Source organism: Nomia melanderi, chromosome 9 (genome assembly GCF_051020985.1).
Source record: "Nomia melanderi isolate GNS246 chromosome 9, iyNomMela1, whole genome shotgun sequence".
Classification (NCBI taxonomy): Eukaryota; Metazoa; Arthropoda; class Insecta; order Hymenoptera; family Halictidae; genus Nomia; species Nomia melanderi.
This window is the reverse complement of record NC_135007.1, coordinates 9,067,392-9,088,094: the sequence shown is the minus strand read 5'-3', so window position 1 is coordinate 9,088,094 and position 20,703 is coordinate 9,067,392. Positions and strand designations below refer to the sequence as shown.

Genomic DNA, 20,703 nt, shown 5'->3' with positions numbered 1-20,703 from the left:
ATCTCTCTTTGGTCTTTGTTGTCCGCGCGCCGGTGCTACGCGATTGAGTTGTAACGATCAATTTTATGCCGGGGGATTAGATTAGCTTGTTTGATCGACACACTCCCGGGGGAAATTGGATTCAAAGTTGTCAATTGGGTGAGATTCTTATGTACTGGGTGTCCGGAGCGTAAAAATGATACTGAAGTGTCGTATATTACGGGGCTTAAGGAGATGCGTGTAAGTAACTCGGAGCGAACTGGGTCTGATGCTTCTGGATTTCAAGGCGTCGTTACTTTTTATCGTTATGAGTCTACTTATGGCAGGTGAAATGAGTAATGATCAACTTGAGGAATGACCATTCGACTTTTTGTGTGCTTCTTTCGAGTGTTTCAATTGGTGAAATACGGTGTTATCGGATCGGCGGAATTACAATTGCTGATCTATGATAATCAGATCAATCAGGAACCATCCATGCGATCGATATCAAATCCCGATCCGGTTCAGTCATGATGTCGTGATTCTTTTTGCGGTTAAATGTTTTGCGTGTCTGGTGATTTCGTTAGAAGAGAATATTGATGAATGTTCTCGAGCGATGAACAATCATCGTGACTTGTCCTTCGCTTCTTGGTCAAGCAATCTTGGTCTGACACTAATTCACTTTTCTCTTTTCGTTAACCTCGTTTTAACGTTGAAAGATAAAAGCTAATTAACAAAATTATGTGTATAAATTTTGTAAAAGAAAGTGTAATAATGAAAACATAATCAACACTGTATAAGATACAAATGTTACTAATTATTACTACTAAGCTTTGAAGCTGTTAGCTCAAAATTGTATTTCAGATTTAATATAATAGAACCTTCACTACTCGATTTAAATGCACGACTAACGGTTCATACAAATACAGGCGCGAGAAGAAATTTTCCAAGGAAATTTCGTGCAATCTAATTGTACACATTCTGAGACGCAATCTAAAAATTTGAATTATCGAGTATGCAGATGAAGACTTCAAACGATTAGGACAGTGGAAAATGAAACTCCGATTAACCCGATCCTCGATAAATCAAGAAAATCTCAATTAAACCAGGTACTTTTTAACCCCATAACCGCGGAACTTTTCGCAATTTAACACGCTTTACTTTAACTCTTTCTTCCCTTGCGTTAATTGTTATTTGTTCACAACATACTTAGTGTTCGAACGTAAAAGGATGGTTATATTTAATAAACAATAAAAAAAGGAAGTAATGAACACTTATGATGCGAACCGTATGACGACTATTGCTGTTCAGGGGTTAAGCGTACAACAAACAAGGTCCAATCGAGCGCCGCCACCCGACCGAATTCACGAAATTAGCATGACTTCCGGTACGCTGGACCCGCGCGCGCTGTGGAAAGCAAAGAAACAAAGGGCGCAGCGGAGCAAAGCACAGAGCGTCGAAACGGTAGAGAAACGGGCGTAGAGATCCAGGGCGATACGATCTCTAATTGTTCGCGGTGCTTGGCGAAAAAGTAGCGGACTAAATCAGGGGACCCCACACGGGGCCCGGATATGGTTTTACGAGTCGATAGGGGGCTTCGTGGCGCGCAAGGTGAAAGATCACCGGCGGAGCTACCACTCGAGGTAACCGACGCGACGGGCGGGCTGACTTTGTTTCGCAATAATCGGGGACCGGCTGCTGTAACAACGCTGTGTTTCAGTCCGTATGCAAACGGTAATCCGTGAACGAGAGTGTGGGTATATACGTGTCCGTAAACGCGCGCGAGCGCGCTTGGACACACAGGCCGCGGCGACCGCCGGAGCACGGGGCCGAGGCGAGCCGAGAGCACGCACGGTTGTTACGGGTCTGTCGAACGCCACGATCGATCGATCGATCGCTTTGTCGATCTTTGAATGTCGATTGAAACGTTCTTTCTTGTTGCCGGTAAAAGTGGCGTGGCCTGGTAACGCCAGTCCAGGCCGGCCGCGCGGCCGCGGCGAAGCTAAAATCCGAGCACGATGGATCGCGAACTCCGTAGGGACTAACCGCACAGATTCTAGGTTGTAAAATATCATATTTTCGCGTTTTATCGTTTCGCCCGCTAATGGATCGCTCGGCAGATTTTATTGGGTTTGCCGCGTATTTTCGCGATTGCGCAATTGCGCGTGTCACGGATTGTAGGACTTGGGAGTGGAAACTGATTGCCTTGGGTATGAGAAATGGCACTGCCGCAGAAATGGCTTGGAAATGTTTTTCGAGTAAATTAAACCGATGATGGATCATTTGATCGCTCGCTGCGAGAAAAGTGACGTGTTTGAATTCTCTATCTTGACTTGGAAAGTGGGCGCAGGGAGAATGCTGATTATCGCGTTGTGTTTTCCTCGTTTCATTCCGTACGGAAATTCAGAAAAATCGGCAAATGCCAGTAATGAAGACCTTTCTCCGTTGCGGATCCCCCGTTGTAAAAGAATGAAGCGCTAAGAAGACATCAAGACAACATTCCTTTTTCGCAGATTGTCGCGACCATTATCTTCGAATTACGAACTATCTACCGGCTCTCGTATATTATTCATTCCACAAAAACGCAGCGAATTACATTTTAATGATAAAACGACGCCGGACGAACGAAAACAAATCCAAAACATGAACCACTAGATAACCAGCTGTACAGTTACCCGTCGAATAGGATGTGCCTGGGGCCAGTCCAGTTCCTCATCTCGGATTTGCATCTAGGACTGCGGACTGATGTTGAAGGGTATCGCGGAGCGTCGAATTCCGTGGGGGACGATATCCGTCAAACTTGTCTTCGCGTTCTCTTCCCAATTACCGGAGCTGCGCTGGTCTCAGGTGCAAACCATCGTAATTGGGTTTCACCGGAAATTGCGAGGATAGCCAGACGTGGAAGCGGCGACCTACTTGGCCGCAGCGGGAGGCGGCCGCCAACGAAAAACGAGCAGAACGGGCAGAAATTGCGTGGGCTCGCGGACCTTATCGCGTCCCCGTGATCGCCTCCTGGTCAGCTTAAAGAAGCCGGTCGGTTCGGTTCGGCCATCGCCGAGGGAAATACCGAGCCCCGGTACTTTCTCCGAGCTCTAGGCTCCGGCTATCGTAGGCCACCAAGCAGGCCGTGCTGCCGCGAACTGAGTCCTTTCCCGATCGTCCTCGTCGCGACCTCGTCCCGTGGGCGTGCTCGCACCTGCCGCACAATAATCGCGGACCGCGCCGATCCGTTCCGTGCCACGGAATTCGCGAATGCCCGCTGGAATTCACTGCTAGGCAGTTCTACCTGACGGCGATCGGCCCGATCGATCCCAATGGAAGGTTTGCGAAAATCGAACGGTTTGTTGATGATAGGGGAATACGCGAGACGATCGGGTAATTCAATTTTTCGAGGGATTAATCACGGTTCACGTATGGCAGCGGAGGTGTATTGTCGGGCAACCCGCGGGCATCGAACGGTTGCGATGAAAGTTCGTCCGCGGGATCAGCTGTTGCGGAAATTCGACCTTAATTCCTGGCCGCCGCGTTTAGAATCGCTCGGTGAGGTGGCGCGGTCGAAGGGAGCCGGGACTGAGTCATGCACGATGGTACGAACGGTAAAAGGAAAAAGTCTCGAGCGGTGGAAGCACTAAAGATGAACAAGTTATTCCGCGTTACAGATCCATTGTTGTGCTCTAGCGCGATACAATCAAGGTAACGCTCTGCCACCTGCGCCTACGTTATAGGTACAATGTCTTTCGATAAATTGTATTGTTGCCGGGGCTGATGCTTGGGCTGCTCGGTTTTATTGGCGCGCGCGTATTGGAGGAAATTTCTGGTGCATTAGCTTCATGCCACTGGGATTCCTTTATTAAAATATTCCTGCTGCAAGGAACAAAAGCAATCTTTAATCATTTTCCATATCCATACAGTTATATACATCGTTTACGAGTATTTTATTATACTTAGCTTCTCAGGTGGCCTGATAAATACTAGAAATCATATATCTTATACCTTATTTTGAAACAACAAGAGACCTGAATGACTCTTAACAAAATTTCAGTTTTGTTTCCTACGCAATATATTCCGAACAAATTTGAAGAGAGAAAGGTCTCGTATTCGATCCACACACTATTCTCGATCACCGGAAGCAGGAATTCCCGGTCGTCCGGCGGGATGTAACCGGGCTGGTTGGCGCGGCGGTAACAAATCAGCGACAGAATCAAAAGTACGTAGGTTGTCTCGCGGTCGAATTACGGTAAATTAGCGGTAGTAAAGAGGCAACGGTGAGCAGCAGGTACCTACATCGAAGAGGAGTCCGACGGATGAACGGACGGATGAACGGACGGACAGACGGGCGAACAGGCGGGGGCAAACATAAATTAAGATGGGGGACTGATTATGAGGCGAGGGCAGGCTATCATTACCCGAGCCATCGTGACCGGTCGACCCTGCAGCCGCGGCTGCTGAACACACCGCCTCGCTCTCTCGGTGCATGATGTTCGCAATCCGCTTGCCTCGTGCCCCGATAATGCCGGGGTGGGAAACTGCAAATTATTAATCTCTGTTCCTACATTACATAGTTCAGCGAATATGAAACGAGTATTGTCAGAGTCGCGATACCATCGTTCCCAAAGGAGCCAACTAGGTAAAATGGGACTCGACTGATCTCTGGACCAGCGACGATTGCTACGGGTTTCTCTTCCTGCCTAGCGGATCCAGATAAGCAGATAAGGTTTTGACGCGTGAAACTAGTCCACACGGTGGTTCTTGCGGTGGACTTGTATGCTACTATTACACCGGATGCATCGAAGTAACGAGTTCGGAACGCGGAATGTGGATTCTGCACGGGTAGCTATTTATTGGAAATTTCGAGCAGTTGGTTCGCATACAGTATAGATTCAGCGTTTATATATTCGGTTCCTTAGATGTTGCATAGCAGTATCTACTAGTAAAAGTTGTTCGTTTGCAATGACCGGCATCAACTTCCGAATTTATTGTTAAAATTGTAGGATTACTGTTTATAATTACAAGTAAAAATCTAGATACGATATTAACGTAAGACTACAGAATTCATCCTCTTGTAGAGGAGATACTTAGCACTCATAATATCCTGCTGCGAGATAAACTTTCCAAAAGCAAAGTTCCACATCGACTCTGTAATGCCACTCAAACTCACTGAAAAACCAACTCCAATAAATTCAATCAATCCGAGCAAACAACCGAAGCCGGAGGATGAACAGTTCCCTGTATCAAGCATTGCGTTCAAATGATAACTGTCAGGTACGCGCAGTTTGTTGACCTTAGCGCAGCTCTGTCCGCTGAAACTATTCGCTAGTCCGGCCGGACAGTTGCGCGCTACGAACAGGTTAGCAGGGTCCCCTCGTAAAATCTTAAGGACCCGGTCGCCTCTAAAGACTGAGCTAATCCAACTACAATTCCATCGCCGGGCCGGCGTACTCAAGCTCGCGTTCATCCGTACTCATGGTTTCCACCCTGTCGTGAATACCACGGAACACGGTATTACCGTTTTCCGTCGTCGCGCGGCCGGCTATCAAACCGATTTGCATACGATCGATCCTGGCGCACCCGATCAGTCGAATCGTCGGAGTGATCCAGCACCGGACCGCGATTATGACGTTCGGCCGCTTATCAGATCGCGCGACCCTCATTTCGCGCGGACTCTCCGCTGCTCCCTCTAATGACTTCTGTCCGCGGCGTAATTTACGCGTACGTACGCGTGTAAACACTCTTCCGGCAAGGCGACGAAGGAATTAGCTTGCTCCGGCATCCGCTTAATTTTAGCTCGACCGGTGAAGTGTCGCCAGTGACAAGCGCGCCGACCATTTTTCTCCCTCTCTCTCTCTCTCCCTCTTTTTCTTTCTCTGTTCCTTTTCCGCTGCGCGAGGATCGATCCGGACGATCCGGAGATCACCTCTTGCCACTTTAAGTGTCTTATAAAGGGAGAACGGTCTTGTGGGAATTTCGATGATCGCCGTCGTCGTCGTCCCTGTCGTTTACTACGTTTTGCCGCGATAGAGATCTTTCGTCTCCAGACCGAATCGCACTGCCTCTTCTCTAGGGTATTAACTCGTAAACGTTAACGTTCGCCCGTTCGTCGCTCGAGTTCGAAAGTTATTTGACATTTAATTCCGCAGCACGATAAATGGGTACACACGCGGTAGAAGATGAACCGAGACAAAGTACTTAAGAAACGGTGTTCGACTTTAATCTGGTATAAATTCGAAGATCCTTCTGCGCGTCCGTCTGTTTCATGCTTCGATTTAAACGGAATCCTGTTTCCTGTGTGCCACGAGAATAACGCGCGTTTTACTTTCGTCTCGCATCGCGAGGGACTTCGGTCTTGCCGTTCTGTTAACCGACTTGCCTGTCGCGAACGACGATTCAATTAAGAATAAATTATTCCGATTCGAAGCGGTTTACTCACTGATCGGTGTAAATACAATGCTGTGTATATTATTTTAAATAGTACGATACAGTTAGATGCTAGAATCGTTGATCAAAGAAAAAAGAAACTGAAAGTTTCTTACGGGGTTTATTTAAGTACGACTGACGAGTTAACTCGCCGCCTTCGTTCAAAAGATTTAATTAAATTCAAAACTGATCAGTAGCAGGAGGGAGAATATTACTCGAAGGCGAACCAGTTCGAACTTTTCACACGAATTTCCATGAATCTTCTCACGTTTTCCACTTAAAATCTCGCACTGGTATTTCTTGGAAAATCTTCTATGGTTTGACACGTCCTTTTTTGTTTTCAATTGAAAGAAATTACACGAAATATCTTAGTACTCGTGCGACGCGTCCGCTCGTGGCGATCGAATGCGTTAATCTGACAGCGGAACAACCGAGCTGCGGAAGAAACGCGTCAGCCATTAATCGAACGGTTCGATGGCCAAGAACCAGTTCGCAATCAGTTCAACCGGAAAACCGAGACTGGGGGAGGGAGCGTTGCGTTTCACGTGGCGCGTACACGTGCGTGGGACGTAAACGTAAACATTCCACGTGTCGCCTGGAAAATGTGGAAAACTACGTCGGACGTTCGAGATTTGTTGGCGTTCATCCTGTCGGTGATACAGTGGCCATTGTACTCACATATTCGGAGTAAAATGTTGTTCGTTACACCTTTGCCGATAGACGGTCTTAAATAACACAGTAGTCCTGAGGCTAAAATTCCATTTTGATTTAATATAACGATAACCTTATTAAAATTTGTAATAAAAGCCATCGAAATACTGTTATATATAAATCTTGAAAAATCCAACCTCCTCAATTATATTTCTCACCAAATTATAAATATTTTATATATATAACATATCCGTTCACTTTCATTAGTTTTCAAGATAACTCATGAAATGGTATTTCATCCCCAATTTTCATAACTATTTTTATTCTTTCAGCACGAATATATATTTGTATTATTAGCTATATTCTTCTCCAATACTATACATGTTGCAAACTTTAATTCAAACCTTTTTTCGAAACTATATTCCTAGTCAGTTTAATTTACAAATAGATAGAAATTGCTCGTGTACGCAAGCCGTACATTCTCTTGGTAGCGGAAAAGGAAAGGATAATTGGTTCGTCGACTATTGTGACGTTGGTATGTAGATAAGTAGTAGAACAGTTTTACCTCTGATCAAGGCAAAATTGCGAGACATTGTCAGAGGTCTAGGTCTAGGAGTCTATTGCAGGCCCAACTCGGGGCTGATATAGTCCAGTGCTCGGGAGGGTGCAACGTGTAGCCTCGTTACGTTAATGGCGTCATGCTCTGGCGCCCCACAGACTACTCTACGGACCAGTCGGTCTGACAAGCAATGCTCGCTCCGAACGAGTCAATGGAACCCTTTGGATTGTGGTAATAGACGCTGTAAGGGGTGAATATCCAAATTTGGTTAGTTTTTGATACAATATTACCAATTTCAGGAAACATTTCACTCGAACTAACCCTTGTATAATAGACATTGTATAAATATCTTAATACTAACTGTGCACTTCAGCATAGTCCAATCGATACTACTAGGAATGGATAAATAAGTAATAATACAGTGTACTAATATATAACGCAGGATATAAATGATAATGTATAATATACTATTGGTAAAATAATATGACCAGACAACTGCTCCATGGAAAGGAATTTTGAAACCGGATTTTCTCGAAAAAAAAGACTTCACATGAGGAAATGATATTCCAGGCGTTAAACTTACTTTTCCTGCAGAACCATCTCCTCAATTATATCATCCTGCGCATTATATTAATTTAAAAACCAGCTTGTAATTTAAACTAACCAGTGATTTAGGTATCACAGATAATGAATATAGATGATACATAATGAAATAAATTACAGGGTATTTCCTAAACGCGATAAACGAAAAACAAGAAAAGCCGCATACTTAGCTAATCAAACTACTATTGCGCGATTAGTAGGAAGCATTGGTAAATGTGGATCGTAAAATAAACGCTGTTGAAATTAGTTTTTGAGTCAATCCGCCAATCTCGGACGACGACTATTCTAAATAACACAACATAACATCCTAGAAAAGTAGCCGACGAATCTTCTCTTTTGGCCACGTGACTCGTTGCACCTGTGCATTAGATCGGCGATCTGTCAAACTGTACCTTTCTACCCGACATTACAAAAATGAGTATTCACCTGTCCATAAACCAATCATGAGCGCACAAGAAACCGTTCGCGTCTTGCCCCGCTCATCGAAACATCTTCATCAGCGATTGATCTCCTCTCACAGGATAATTAAAATAATCGCAAAGTTACCTGCTAGAGCAAATATCGCCGCTTATCAGAGCAAATGGCCGTCATAAAGGTATGCGCTCGGTTGAAAATGAAACCACCGTGAGTTGCTCTTAACAGACCTTTCTCGCTAGTGGAGATACCGCGTCGATACTATCCTAGAATATCCTGAAACTCATCGTCACTGTCAAACCTGTATTCACTCGTGAATGTGTACCCTGAAATGTTCACCACGCAAATATTGACCCTTAGAAAACGGATGTCCATTTTGATAAAAGTACCATTATATAGTACTATACTAGATAATACTACTACACTAGAATACTATCACAATTTTTGCCCACATTCTGTCAAACTTCGTTATTTCCCTTCTTATTCCCTCCTTTAAAGTTTGTTTTGTTCACACACTCGTGTTCAGAAATTGTTGAAACATTCTTTCAAACTCATATCAACATCAGCATCAACGAACACGCAACTGTACAATAAATTCTTTAGAATACGAGAAGAACGGTCCAAAGCGACCTCGTCCTGATTAACAAATATGCGAACATATAAACACAGCAACGGTTACCGCCGGTTCAAAATGACCATACATTTGTCGCGCGAGAGTTGAACGATACCATATAGAATTTTCATCGACATGAAAACGTGGTCCCCGGATCGTCGCCACTTAGAATACCAGCCTACCCGCGCCTAGCCAAAAGAGACCAAGCAGACATGAATGATTTCCATAGAGCAAACATAAAGTTCGAGCCCTAATTGAGGCTTCCCATATCAACACGCCGCGATCGATACGAGGACTGTTCGTCTAGCAGGCCGTCGATTCCCGGCCGACCGACGATCGTGATCGTTAACGGATAATACGACGTCTCGGGTACTTGTCCCGGTCTAGAGACGACCACCTTCCAGACTCGTCGGCTACTTTCTCCGACAGCAGGCCGGCCGATCTGTATTATTAAACCGATCCGGAATCCCCGATCGATCGCCCCTCGTATCGTACTTATTGAAATTCTCTCGCGTACGTACGGAATATTCCAATAAACACCAGAGATCCTTGATGGACTTCGGGAATAGAAGTTTAATATACCCCGGCATCGATGGACTTCCAGCTGGAAATTTATGTCCCGCCGCTGACAGCCTGTCAGAAGGTGTACCGCTCGTTTGCCTGGCTTAGAAACGTCGCGACTCGTATTCAGCCACGACGAGGACAGCTCAAGCTATTAACGCGGGGAACTACCGGCGATTAAACTATCTTTATCGGAATGGCTGCAAGTGAAAGACTTTTAGACGGTCGGAATTAATCAATCGATCTGTTATTGATTTACTCGTTGCCGTACGAGAGATCGCGCGGCCGATTTAACTGCGATCCTCGGTTACTATGTTACCGTGCGGATCTGGAGGAAATTCTTAGCAGATCGATACGATTTTTCCCGGGACGGTACTTAGGTCTGTGAAAGTCCCAGCTTTTGGTGAAAATGGTCGCAGACGGGATTTATCTTACCCCCGATATTGTAATGGGTGCCATAATATCGGGATAAAAATCTTTATCTTTATCCCTTTCATAAAAGGCGGAAATTATATTTCCCGGCCATTATTACTTTTATGTAATGCAATAAAATGTGTACTGTATGAGCTACGAGGAATTTCCCATCATCCCTGTATGCAAAGGATAAAGGGAAAGGAATCGTCTATTTGACAGAAATGACTGTATCGTTTTATACCATTTTTAGAAAAACCTTTTTCCTAGAACAATTGGGACCTATCTCGAAAAATTACATAAATTTCTCTTTTCCTATTAAATTAGAAAAATTGTTTTCCCTATGAAATTTAGAAAAATTTCTCTTTCCCTACGATCATCAGAACGTTTCTCCTTTTCCTATGAAGATTAGAACATTTCTTCTCCTAAAGAAATTAGAAAACTTTTTCTGTTCCCAGAAAAATTGCAGAAATTTTTCCGCCAGAAGCATAAACCTCCGCTGACGTAGGGATGAACAAACAAAGAAGCTTTCCAATAACATACTTATCCTGGTCGTCCACAGGTGTATGGGATAAACGAAACGTGCCGACGTGGTGTCGAGCTTCCGTCGCCGACGTCGCTCGACTTCGACCGCGAGCCTCCGCGTATTAATAATAATAAGGTGTATCGCCGAGGCGAAAAGAAAAAGGGGGACAGTGTCAGCACGTATGTAATTAGCCGTAACACTGAGACGGGACTAATTGTACGGTTCGCGGTCGCGGTGGGCAACGACACCGCCTTTGACCGCGTGTCATCGATTTGCCTCGAGTTTCTCATATTACTCATACAAGCGGGCAACGCTCACAATCACACGAGCATGGCTTCGTAACGGGACACGATGCGCGCGTGGTTTCTTCAAGGCGAGCCAGATCCCGCGGAACGATGATCTCTGATTGAAAATTCATTCCGTCGTTGCCGCTTTCTGTAATTAACGAGGCTAACGCGGCGTATCCCTGCCACTAACGTGACAGAACGAACCTCTTTTTCAATTAAATCGCGATGAGAAACACGGCGAGACAGCCGCTCGGCACATTCACGCTCGCACTGTGGCGCGATCCGCCTGGATCGAACGTGCCGCGTGGTCCAACGCTGTCATTCACACGATTATTCTTTCTTCAGTCGGAAATTTCGCCGTACTCTATCCACCGGAACGAACCGGGCTTGATTAGTTTTATTCGATGCCTTACGAGCCGCGAACCAGCTCTCTATTGGACACCTAGATAATTTATTTTCCTTAACTGTACGAGAATAAGGTCTTCCCGTGGAAAGTGCGGATCTGTTGAATATCGTTTGGATTTAGCGAGTACTGGATGATCATCAGGTTATTTGGAGCATACTTTTATATCTGTATGTTTAAGGTATATTCTTCTATTCGAAATTCTACTACAAGATTTGTCAATGTTTATTAACGAGAAGTTCATTAATTTCCTTTGAATCGTGGATATCCTTAGCATCCCGTGATCCAAGCTTAGGATGGTAAAATTCGTTTCTAGATCCCTAACTGCCTATCGCTGAACAAAAATACCACCGACTTAGATATTATTCATCTCACGTGGGTTTACAATGGTTCCCTACGATAATAATCGTCAACGTATGAATGCATCGGCTTCAATTAGCCTGTCAAACGTTTTCACCTGGCGAAATGTTAACAAGGTTGGTATATCAAGCGCGGTCACCTAAGAAATCATCAGTCGTGTGTTTTAATGATCAGCCAGTAGAAAAATGAAAGAAAGGTTGTAGACTGTTCCCAGCAATCTGTTGCGCGTATCGAAAGGGAACAATAACGATTCAGAGAATAAAGTTGCTCCTCGTAAATCCGTGCCTCTCACGAAATCTACGGTTGCCTCCTACACGGTGCGTCTGATCGGGGGAACGAGTTCCACTTAATTCGAGGCCCGCGGTCTAACAGGGTTCCACGTTTAACCTGCGTTAGCGGTGACGTGCACCGGGTGCGATCGTGCGCGCTCACGAAAACATGCACACACACGAAACAGATATAGAAACATACATACACACATACACGCACACGACTAACAAGCTCGGAGGTACCTGCTTTTCTGCCGATGTAAACGTCGCCACGTAACGCTCGAATAGTACGCAGAGATACTTGCGCAAACAACAGTCGGAGGAAGTGCAGTTGCAGCAACGAGGCGAGCCTGGACGCCGGTCTTACTGCCTCTTGTAATGGCTCGAGCCCATTGCCAGAGTATCAACCTCGAGCATCGTCCGATTACTGTTTTCCGAACTCGCTTCGAAAGACCACTAAACTTAGCGATTCTCTGCTTTCGCGATACTAGATTCGAGAGAAGCAATTCGTCGGCGGATCTCTATGTTCCTGGAGTAGAGTAATTACTTAATACCTGGAGTTGTGCATGAAATCTTGTCCGCATGGGTGAATTCAATGAAAATCAAGTTGAAGAAAATTTCAGATGGTTTACGGTGAATTGAAAGTATTTGTATTTTTAACTCTTATGTGCGATGAAAATGTTCATTTCGAATAATGTCACTCGAATATTATAATCGAGAATGAATTCATTCTTCCAATTGTAGTTTCTAACATACACATTCGTAGAGTAGAGTATTAAAATACGGTTTTTTTAGGAATCATTCCTCTCACCTTTCAACACTCTCCCTGCCGTCAGACACGAACACTAAACGTGTGCAAATTAGACGGAGCATCTTACATAAGTAATAATAAACTTCATAATCCAGCAATTCTCCGCACACGGTGATAACTAATATGAAAAGCCTCACAAAATCCGAAGAAAACTCTCTCGTCATCCAGCGACTCGCTACCAGGACAAAACAGTAATCTTAAAAAATCCTCAACCAAAATCCTCAATAAAAACGCTCCAAGGATCTTCTGAAAAACGAGGAGTAAACATCCGAAATCCTCGGCAGATTCGTTCTCGATGGCCAGGTATGCACCTACGATGATCCCGTTGCGAACCGCGAGCCACACCCTCGTCCGTACACACGGTCGTCCATACACACGCGATGGAACCAGGCAGCGGACACACGTGACCAACGTTCCACACACATACACATATACAAACATACACACAAGCAGACACATACATCGGCCGACCGTTGTACCGATTGTATCTCTCCGCGTACGGGCCCAGAGCCACGGAAAAGGGGGATGGAGAAGATCCTTATGGAATTCCACTCGAATGCACCGGTTCCATCTCGCGCATCGAATCGACGGATTCTTTCGCGAAATTAGAATGTTCGCGGAAGAATCCGCGGGAACTCGCCGCCGCTCCGCACCGGGCCCGACTCGCGTGCGTGCGCGCGGCCGCGCGCGCTCACTCGCCAACAGTGTAAATCCAAGACGGGGCCGTACGCAATGCGGAGAATCCGCGGTTTCGATGGAAGAATTCGCGTACGTCAGCTCGGGACCGGCGTGAAACGATAATAGTCGGGCTGGCAGATCGGAGCGACCGGGGGCTGGTTCGATCGTGTCCGCGTGATTTGCATCGGCGGAATAATTTACGTATGGTACGGTCGTGACAGTAGAAAATCGAGGCGAACGGCGGAACAGAAAATTACACGATTATCCCGTCGAAATTGGCACGGCTGCTGAGCCGGCCGGCCGGCTAGCTGGCTGGCAGGCTGGCAAGCTAGCTAGCTAGCTATGTAGCTAGCTCTAGCTAGCTGGTATCCCTTGTCCCTTGCGCGCTTGGACGCCTGAACGCGTTTCCAAGCCCTCCCTCCACAACGGTCCGCGGCGTGTCATTAAACCAGTATATCCTAGACAACTGCCGCTGATTATTTAGCAATACAAATCATTCCGCGCGCGAGCACTATCTCCGTGCTCCTCGGCCCCCGTTCGTTCTTTCTCCCTCGCGGCCCGACCGTTTCCAAGCGGGTTCTCGCGTGCGCGGGCGTGGTACGTACCACTTACGCGCGAGAGGCGAACGAACACACACGCCGGGTCGGCCAGCTTCTCTACACGTATGAGCGGTCGCGTATTGGCGCCCGTGCACTGGTGAGCGGCACGCGTGCAGGTATACACGGGTTCGGTCACGGTGGTGTGCATCAGATAGCCGGCTGGGAGAAACAGTTTTGTTGATTAGCGAGCTCGTTGAACCGGCCGTATTACTTTGTCGAATCGCAGAAACGCTCCCTCGCGAGAGTTATGGCGGATCGGGAGCTTAAATATTGTCGCCGCTTTATCGCTCGGACGCGGAGCGGCGCCGCGAACAAAAGAGTCACCGATCCCCGGGAATTTGTAGCCAGTCCACCAGATCTCCGTCTTATTCCCGCCGCCGCGGGGAAAAACTGGAGCGCTGCGCACCGCAACGAGCGGGAATGAATCGGTATGGACACGTCCGGACACGCGTTTGATAATTTATGTGGACGCGGGCTGATTCATGGACGGGCGCGATAACGTTTGTGTTGGACGCGGGTTCGCGGGTTTCTTAGATGCCGTGCCGGCGATACCGGGGTTGGCGTGCTTCGCGTACAAAGGGGGAAGTGTATTGTGCTGCGGAACTCGCGATGAAATTGTTGTAGATCATCTTTGGCGCGGAAGAATGTGGGACGAAGGTATGGTTTCGGAGATGATTGTTCGATTGTGCTCGGAGAGATATTTTTTGGGCAACGTGAACTTTGGGGAACAATGGCTTGGGAGATGATTTTAGGCATTGCTATTGGAAAATAGGCGTGTTCCGTTGAAATTGGTATGAAACGGAGGAAGTTGCTTGCCGAACTGAAATTAATTTGATATTCTAATTCCAGTTTTGTTAGAAATATATCCAGACATTGGAGAAATCGCATAACATTTAAAACTGTTTCACAAAGCAATCATATAAAAAGAATATCGGTACAAGTTAAAACAACCTCAAACCTATTATACATTGAAAAAATGTCCCCGCGTACTAATTTCCAAATGTTTCTCTTCAAACCTGCTCAACGGTGATAACCTGTTATTCCTATTTCAAACACTGTACGTCAAACAATCTCAAACCTCTCAAATTAAGCACACAACAGAACAACTATACAGCCAAAAATCCCTAATAAATCACCTCAATCTTCCTAAAACGCACCGGTAAACCGTACAACATGAACGTACAAGCAACTCACAGCTCACAACCACCAGCTAAAATTCCTTTCAGTTCGAAACCTGCTGAAATCACCGCAGGAAACGTAGGAAAGTAAAAGCGCAACGTTCCGCGTGTATCGATCAAACCCCGTGCCCTTTCACCGGCTGCGTCGCAGTATCTCGAACGACCCGGTGCTTTTTGTTCGGCTACTCCGGAGGACCCATCGTCCGTTAAAGGTTTATCGTTGGTCGTTAATACGAACGCGAATTACACGCTGGGCGTATTTGCGCGGCTCGTCGCTGTCTTCGTTGTCGTTTTCGTCGTCGTCGTCCGCGTCCTCGTCGTCGTCGTCGTCGTCGTCGTCGTCGTCGTCGTCGTCGTCGTCATCGTCGTCGTCATCGCCGTCGTCGGCGGCAGCGGCGTGGTTATGCCAGGCCAGTCCTAATTATAGCGTAACACAAGCGTACTGTATGCCGCGCTTACGTAATCTCACGATAATGCGGCTTCGAGCTCCTGCATGCCTCGCCTGCCGATCCAGGCATTCGCGAGCCGCATTATCTACTTGCCTAGGATAATGATATCGGCCACGACGATTCGCGCGCGGTCATAAAAATCGGCCACTCGATACCGCGAGATCCCGACTCCGATTAGATGATACCGACCGTGAACGCAGGGAACAAGCCCGGGAAATCGATAAGGAAAACGGCGGGACTCCACAAGCTACGATCCTCCGGAGGTTTTTTCCGCGCCGCAGATATGCGATCTGTTGTTAGACTTTTTAATTGCTCTGTTTTTGAGTCACAGTTGAATCCGCGCCATTAAATTCTTCGGTTTGTTTTTCTCCTTCCCGCGCGCGAACGGTTCTCGTTGCGCTCCATAATCATTCACTTTTATATCGAAGGTATCATTTCTTTGAGAGGTTTATGTAGTTGCTTCGGCTGATAGAGGTTGGTATTAATAATCGAACGAGATACGGTATTTTTTATCATTCCAAAATAAGTACGACGCGGTTCTAAGATTAATTCGTTCGGAAGGGTTTAACGCGCGATGATCTTTTATTTTACCAGTACACATACGTAGCGTGATACTTATTCCATCGTGAAAGGTGTGACGCTTCGTAAAAATAATTAAGTCGGAATTATATATAAAATTTGTTTATTCCTTTGATTTCAGGCGGAGGAATGACGAAGTTAAATCAACCTGGCGAAGTGAACAAGATGACGATTATCTAATTCGAAACATTGCACTACGTTCACAGCGGTATACTCAATGTTAATACCTGTGTACGAAAGATCGAGCATATATTCGGCAAAATCACAGGATCCGCGGCGATTACACGTTTGCAAAGTTATTTTTTAAATGCATCTCCGGTAGGGAAGGCTGCACCTCTGCCCATTAAAAAGCTTCATACCAATATTGACTCGTAAACGCGGCGAGCGATGCTCGCACACCGATGTACCGCAAAGTGCAGCCTCGTGGAAGAGTATTTCCAGTGCACCGACTTAGCCAAACAAACTATCCCTGCTCCCGCATCCTTTAAACCTCGCGCGGAGGCAAACGAATAAATAAATGGATAAAATATGTTAGGAACCCCGTAAACGGCATATCCGAGGAGATTATATCCAGCCGTAAACCTCGAAACGATCTTTCGGCTACGAAATTTCCGCGTGCATCGGCGACGCCGCTCGAACATCGCGATCCACGCGGTGCTTGTTCGATGACTCATCACGCCGCCGACGGAGAGAGATCCCAGGGGATAAGGGCGTTATCGCACAGGTCGCCGGTCAGATCGATGTTATCAACGATGCTCGCCGCTAATCAGCGCGAGCGAAAGAGAGAAACGGCCCTGGTCGGCCCCAACCTCGCTTCCGGAATCGTGCGGGGCGGTGGCGTCGTCTGCCATGCGCGATAAGTAACCAGCTTCGGCGTAACAAAATAGTTAATCTCGGTGAAACCAAACATGAACGCATTTCTACCTTTTCTCTGTGGCTCGAGATAGCTTCTACGTTGATTTTCGTCACTTTGTAGTTGGAACGTATACAAAGTACTCGTGTGTTATTAGTTTCGACAACCGATCGTGTACCAAAATGACTGCCACCGGTGAGGTTAAGGTTTTGTTTGGAACGTTCGACTCTGACGATATTTTCCTATCTAGATTAAGGTATCTTTCGATGATCTCGTCTTGTGGAATTGTATGTAGCTCTTGGTGGCGACTAAACTAGATTTAATAAATATATCTTTATTATTTGAATGTGGCATATGAGTAGCTATTAATAATTGGATGCCATCAGTTTTGGAAAATTTATGCTATTAACATTAATCTATTGCTTAAATTAGTACAAAAAGGAACTTTCTTCGATGTTTGTCGCCTCGCGAACCTAATTATCCGTCAACTACAAAAGTACATTTCATTTCCAATTATCTCAAGAAGAAGAATGATCCCACGTTAAAGAAGCAGATCAACGCGACCGAGACAAAAGAGCGGCAGGTGAAGAGGATCCACGAACGCTAACCAGGCGTCTTCAATAAATTAATAACCACGCGAACCTCGGGATTACGTGAGACGGGGAGGCTGGAGCGCGGCCCGAGTGGTGAAAATCAAGATCTCGCGATTCCCGTTCTCGACGTACGCTTGATTAATACCCAGATGTAATTACTGGCCGGGCCGGTAGAGGGTGGACGCGAGAAATAAAAGGGCAGCTCACGCCACAGACGATAGGCGGCCGCGACGAGGATCGCGCGGCGTGTCGGGGGAGGATGAAGAAGGACGAAGACAGTCGTAGAGGCGAAGAAGATGAAGAAGAAGAGAAAGAAGACGACGAAGAAGAAGAAGAAGAAGAAGGCGGAGAAGGTGGAGGCTGTTAAGCTGCCGAGGGAACGAAATCCTGACAGATTTCATCGTGGGCTGACGTAAACAATTTGCGAATGTAAATACCTGTTGAATATTGAGCGAGAGACCTCGAGGGGCCTCACACCTTACGACCGTTTACCCTTTAAACTTGTGATTACATCCCAACCACCTTCTTCCACCTACCGCGTCGAGAACCACGTGTACACACACTGAGGCGTATCCTCTACGTCATTGGCATAAATTATGCGAACATTGTGCTGCCACGGTGGATCCCCGACGTGTATCGCAGACCTATCCGTCCGGGCCGCGCGATTCGCAAACCGCGCGGCCGATCGAGAGCCTCGATAAACTCGTGAGATCCTCCCTCCCCCAGCTCCGAACATTTTAAAATGGCGATGGAACGGACCTGTTCGCCGTCGTAATTCCCCCGCGTTCAGCGCGCGATACATCGCGGTTCGCACGATCGTCCTCCTTTTTCTCCCTTAATTTTTCTCCCTTCTTCGTTGCTTTCCCCTTTCGACCGAGAGAAACAGGGTTGCGCTTCATTCGCGGACTTTGATGGGATACATAAGTAGCTTCGCGGACGCTAATTCTGTTCGTATGATGGAACTCGTTTCGGCCATGCTCCGGTTGTGGAATCTGAATGCGAGGTCGAAGGTTGGAGCTGTAACTTCGAGTGGACGCAATGTCGATATCACAGTGGTTCCGCTCGGTAAATACTGCTTTGAATTCCTCTTGGCTGCATTAACATTCCTGTTATGTCATTAGGTTTACTGCTGGTCAGAGCTGTCGGTGTTACATTGAAATGGAAGAGCCTCGCGAACGCTGCTTCGATTGAGTGTTCACCGAAAACGAGTTTGAATGACAGTGGTAATCGAGGATATCGAGGCTGATTTCGAAGAATGTAGACCGGTATTCGTTGATTTGGAAGTTTGACAACGATATGTAATGATAAGAAGTAGACAAAAACTTTGATCTTTTGGTGGCGGAATCACTGTGAAATTCAATGTTTGAAACTCAGGTCAGAAACGTATATAAGCTCGTTTATTTTGGACAGCATAAAAGTAACATATTTCCGACCACATAAGTTGAAAAATAATTCAAATAGAAATATAAAACTTTTAAAACTCCACCATCAGTCTTACACTCACATTAATGCGTCTCTTTCTATTCAACTTATTTAGTCTACATCAAACTTTAACGCGAGTATCCGAAACCGCTTCGGAATCTACCGAACGTTCGTTACGAAAATAACTTATCCGCGTCGTAACAGTACTATATCAGTCCATTGAATCGAAGCCACCGCAAACTCAGCCGCGACGGATTAATGTAGCCTAGAAAGACGCAAGACGTACGACGTGCCCAGAAAAAGCGGTCGTTCTTGCGGGACGATTCATCCCCTTCGATAAAACACCTCGAACGGTCGCGATGCTATCGTGCCCTGTCGACACCGGGTTGCGTTTAGTTGGTCGATTAATTGTTCCGCCATTCGAGGGGCAACACTGTATCGATCTGAGCCAGCGATACGTGCTGCGACAGATCCGCGAAGATGCGCTATCTTAGCAGAGGAACGTCGCGATTCCAGTGCACCCGATGGACAAATAAAAGGAAAGGAGTGTAATCATCATCGCGGCCGGACGATTAATGACGACTGCCTCCTTCGAATCGATAGGTGGCGATAATTTATCGAGACGGCGGCGATGGCGGCGGCGGCGGTAGGCTGAAAATAAAGTTCGCCTGGATGTCGGGCCAATTAGATCGCCGCGGAAGCTGCGCGTCCCACCGCGTAAACCAGCGATAAGAACGGGTGTTGGGATAATTGGTTATTTCTCGCGATCGATCGCTCGACTGATAAAGCAATCGACGCGTTGGATAACCATCCCGATTACCAGTGCGTTTAACTGTAACGGGATCAAAGGTAACGGGATTCGCGTTAACGCTCGAACTTATTCGAGTTGTACCATTCGGCGGCAGGTCTACAGCCGGATCGAATTGAAGATGCGCTCAAGGTCGCTTGCCCTTACGTCGTTGTTGTTTCTTTCGAAATGTGAGATACCGTTGAATTTTTCGTTTTTGTCGGCAATAACGAGCTTTCGAGTTACTTTATGCTGGTAGTTTCTTTTATTATACATTTGATTGGTTCTCTATGCCATTACCTTGGTATTGATCTTACTTATTTTTCTTTTATCGTTGCTCTTGCTGAGGTGATAGTAATGCGACTCGTTTTATGTTTTCGATTAGCTCGAAGTAAGTATTTCTTTTTAATTGTGAATACTTTCTTATATGTTTATTAGACGTGACGAGCATCTGATTAAGCAACTGGAGTGAGAAATAATCTTTTTGTTTCCGATTGTATTGATTTTTAAGCGTAGGCAAATTATTTTTAGAACCTCTTTCACAGTTGTCTTTTCTGACACAACGTTTTTGGACGGAGTAAAAGTGGCCTAATAACACAGTGGGACGACATTCGAACGTTTCACTTCGATCCGACTCTGCTTTCGCTTGTCAGCCTTCGCCGGCGCGTTAAAAAAATGGATCCACTCACCGTCCTGGTTCATCCCATGGCCACCGTCATCTGCAC

General features: G+C 46.3%; 1 protein-coding gene across 8 annotated transcripts in view; it reads right to left on the bottom strand.

Annotated features, from left to right (window-relative positions):
• The window catches only part of sv (paired box protein shaven), a 199,451-nt gene that overhangs the window by 125,748 nt on the left and 53,000 nt on the right, over positions 1-20,703 (bottom strand). For all 8 annotated transcript variants that reach the window (XM_076370608.1, XM_076370609.1, XM_076370611.1 and 5 more), the window contains exon 3: positions 20,668-20,697. In XM_076370608.1, coding sequence (XP_076226723.1) covers positions 20,668-20,697 — 30 coding nt within the window. The remainder of the gene's footprint in view (positions 1-20,667; positions 20,698-20,703) is intronic.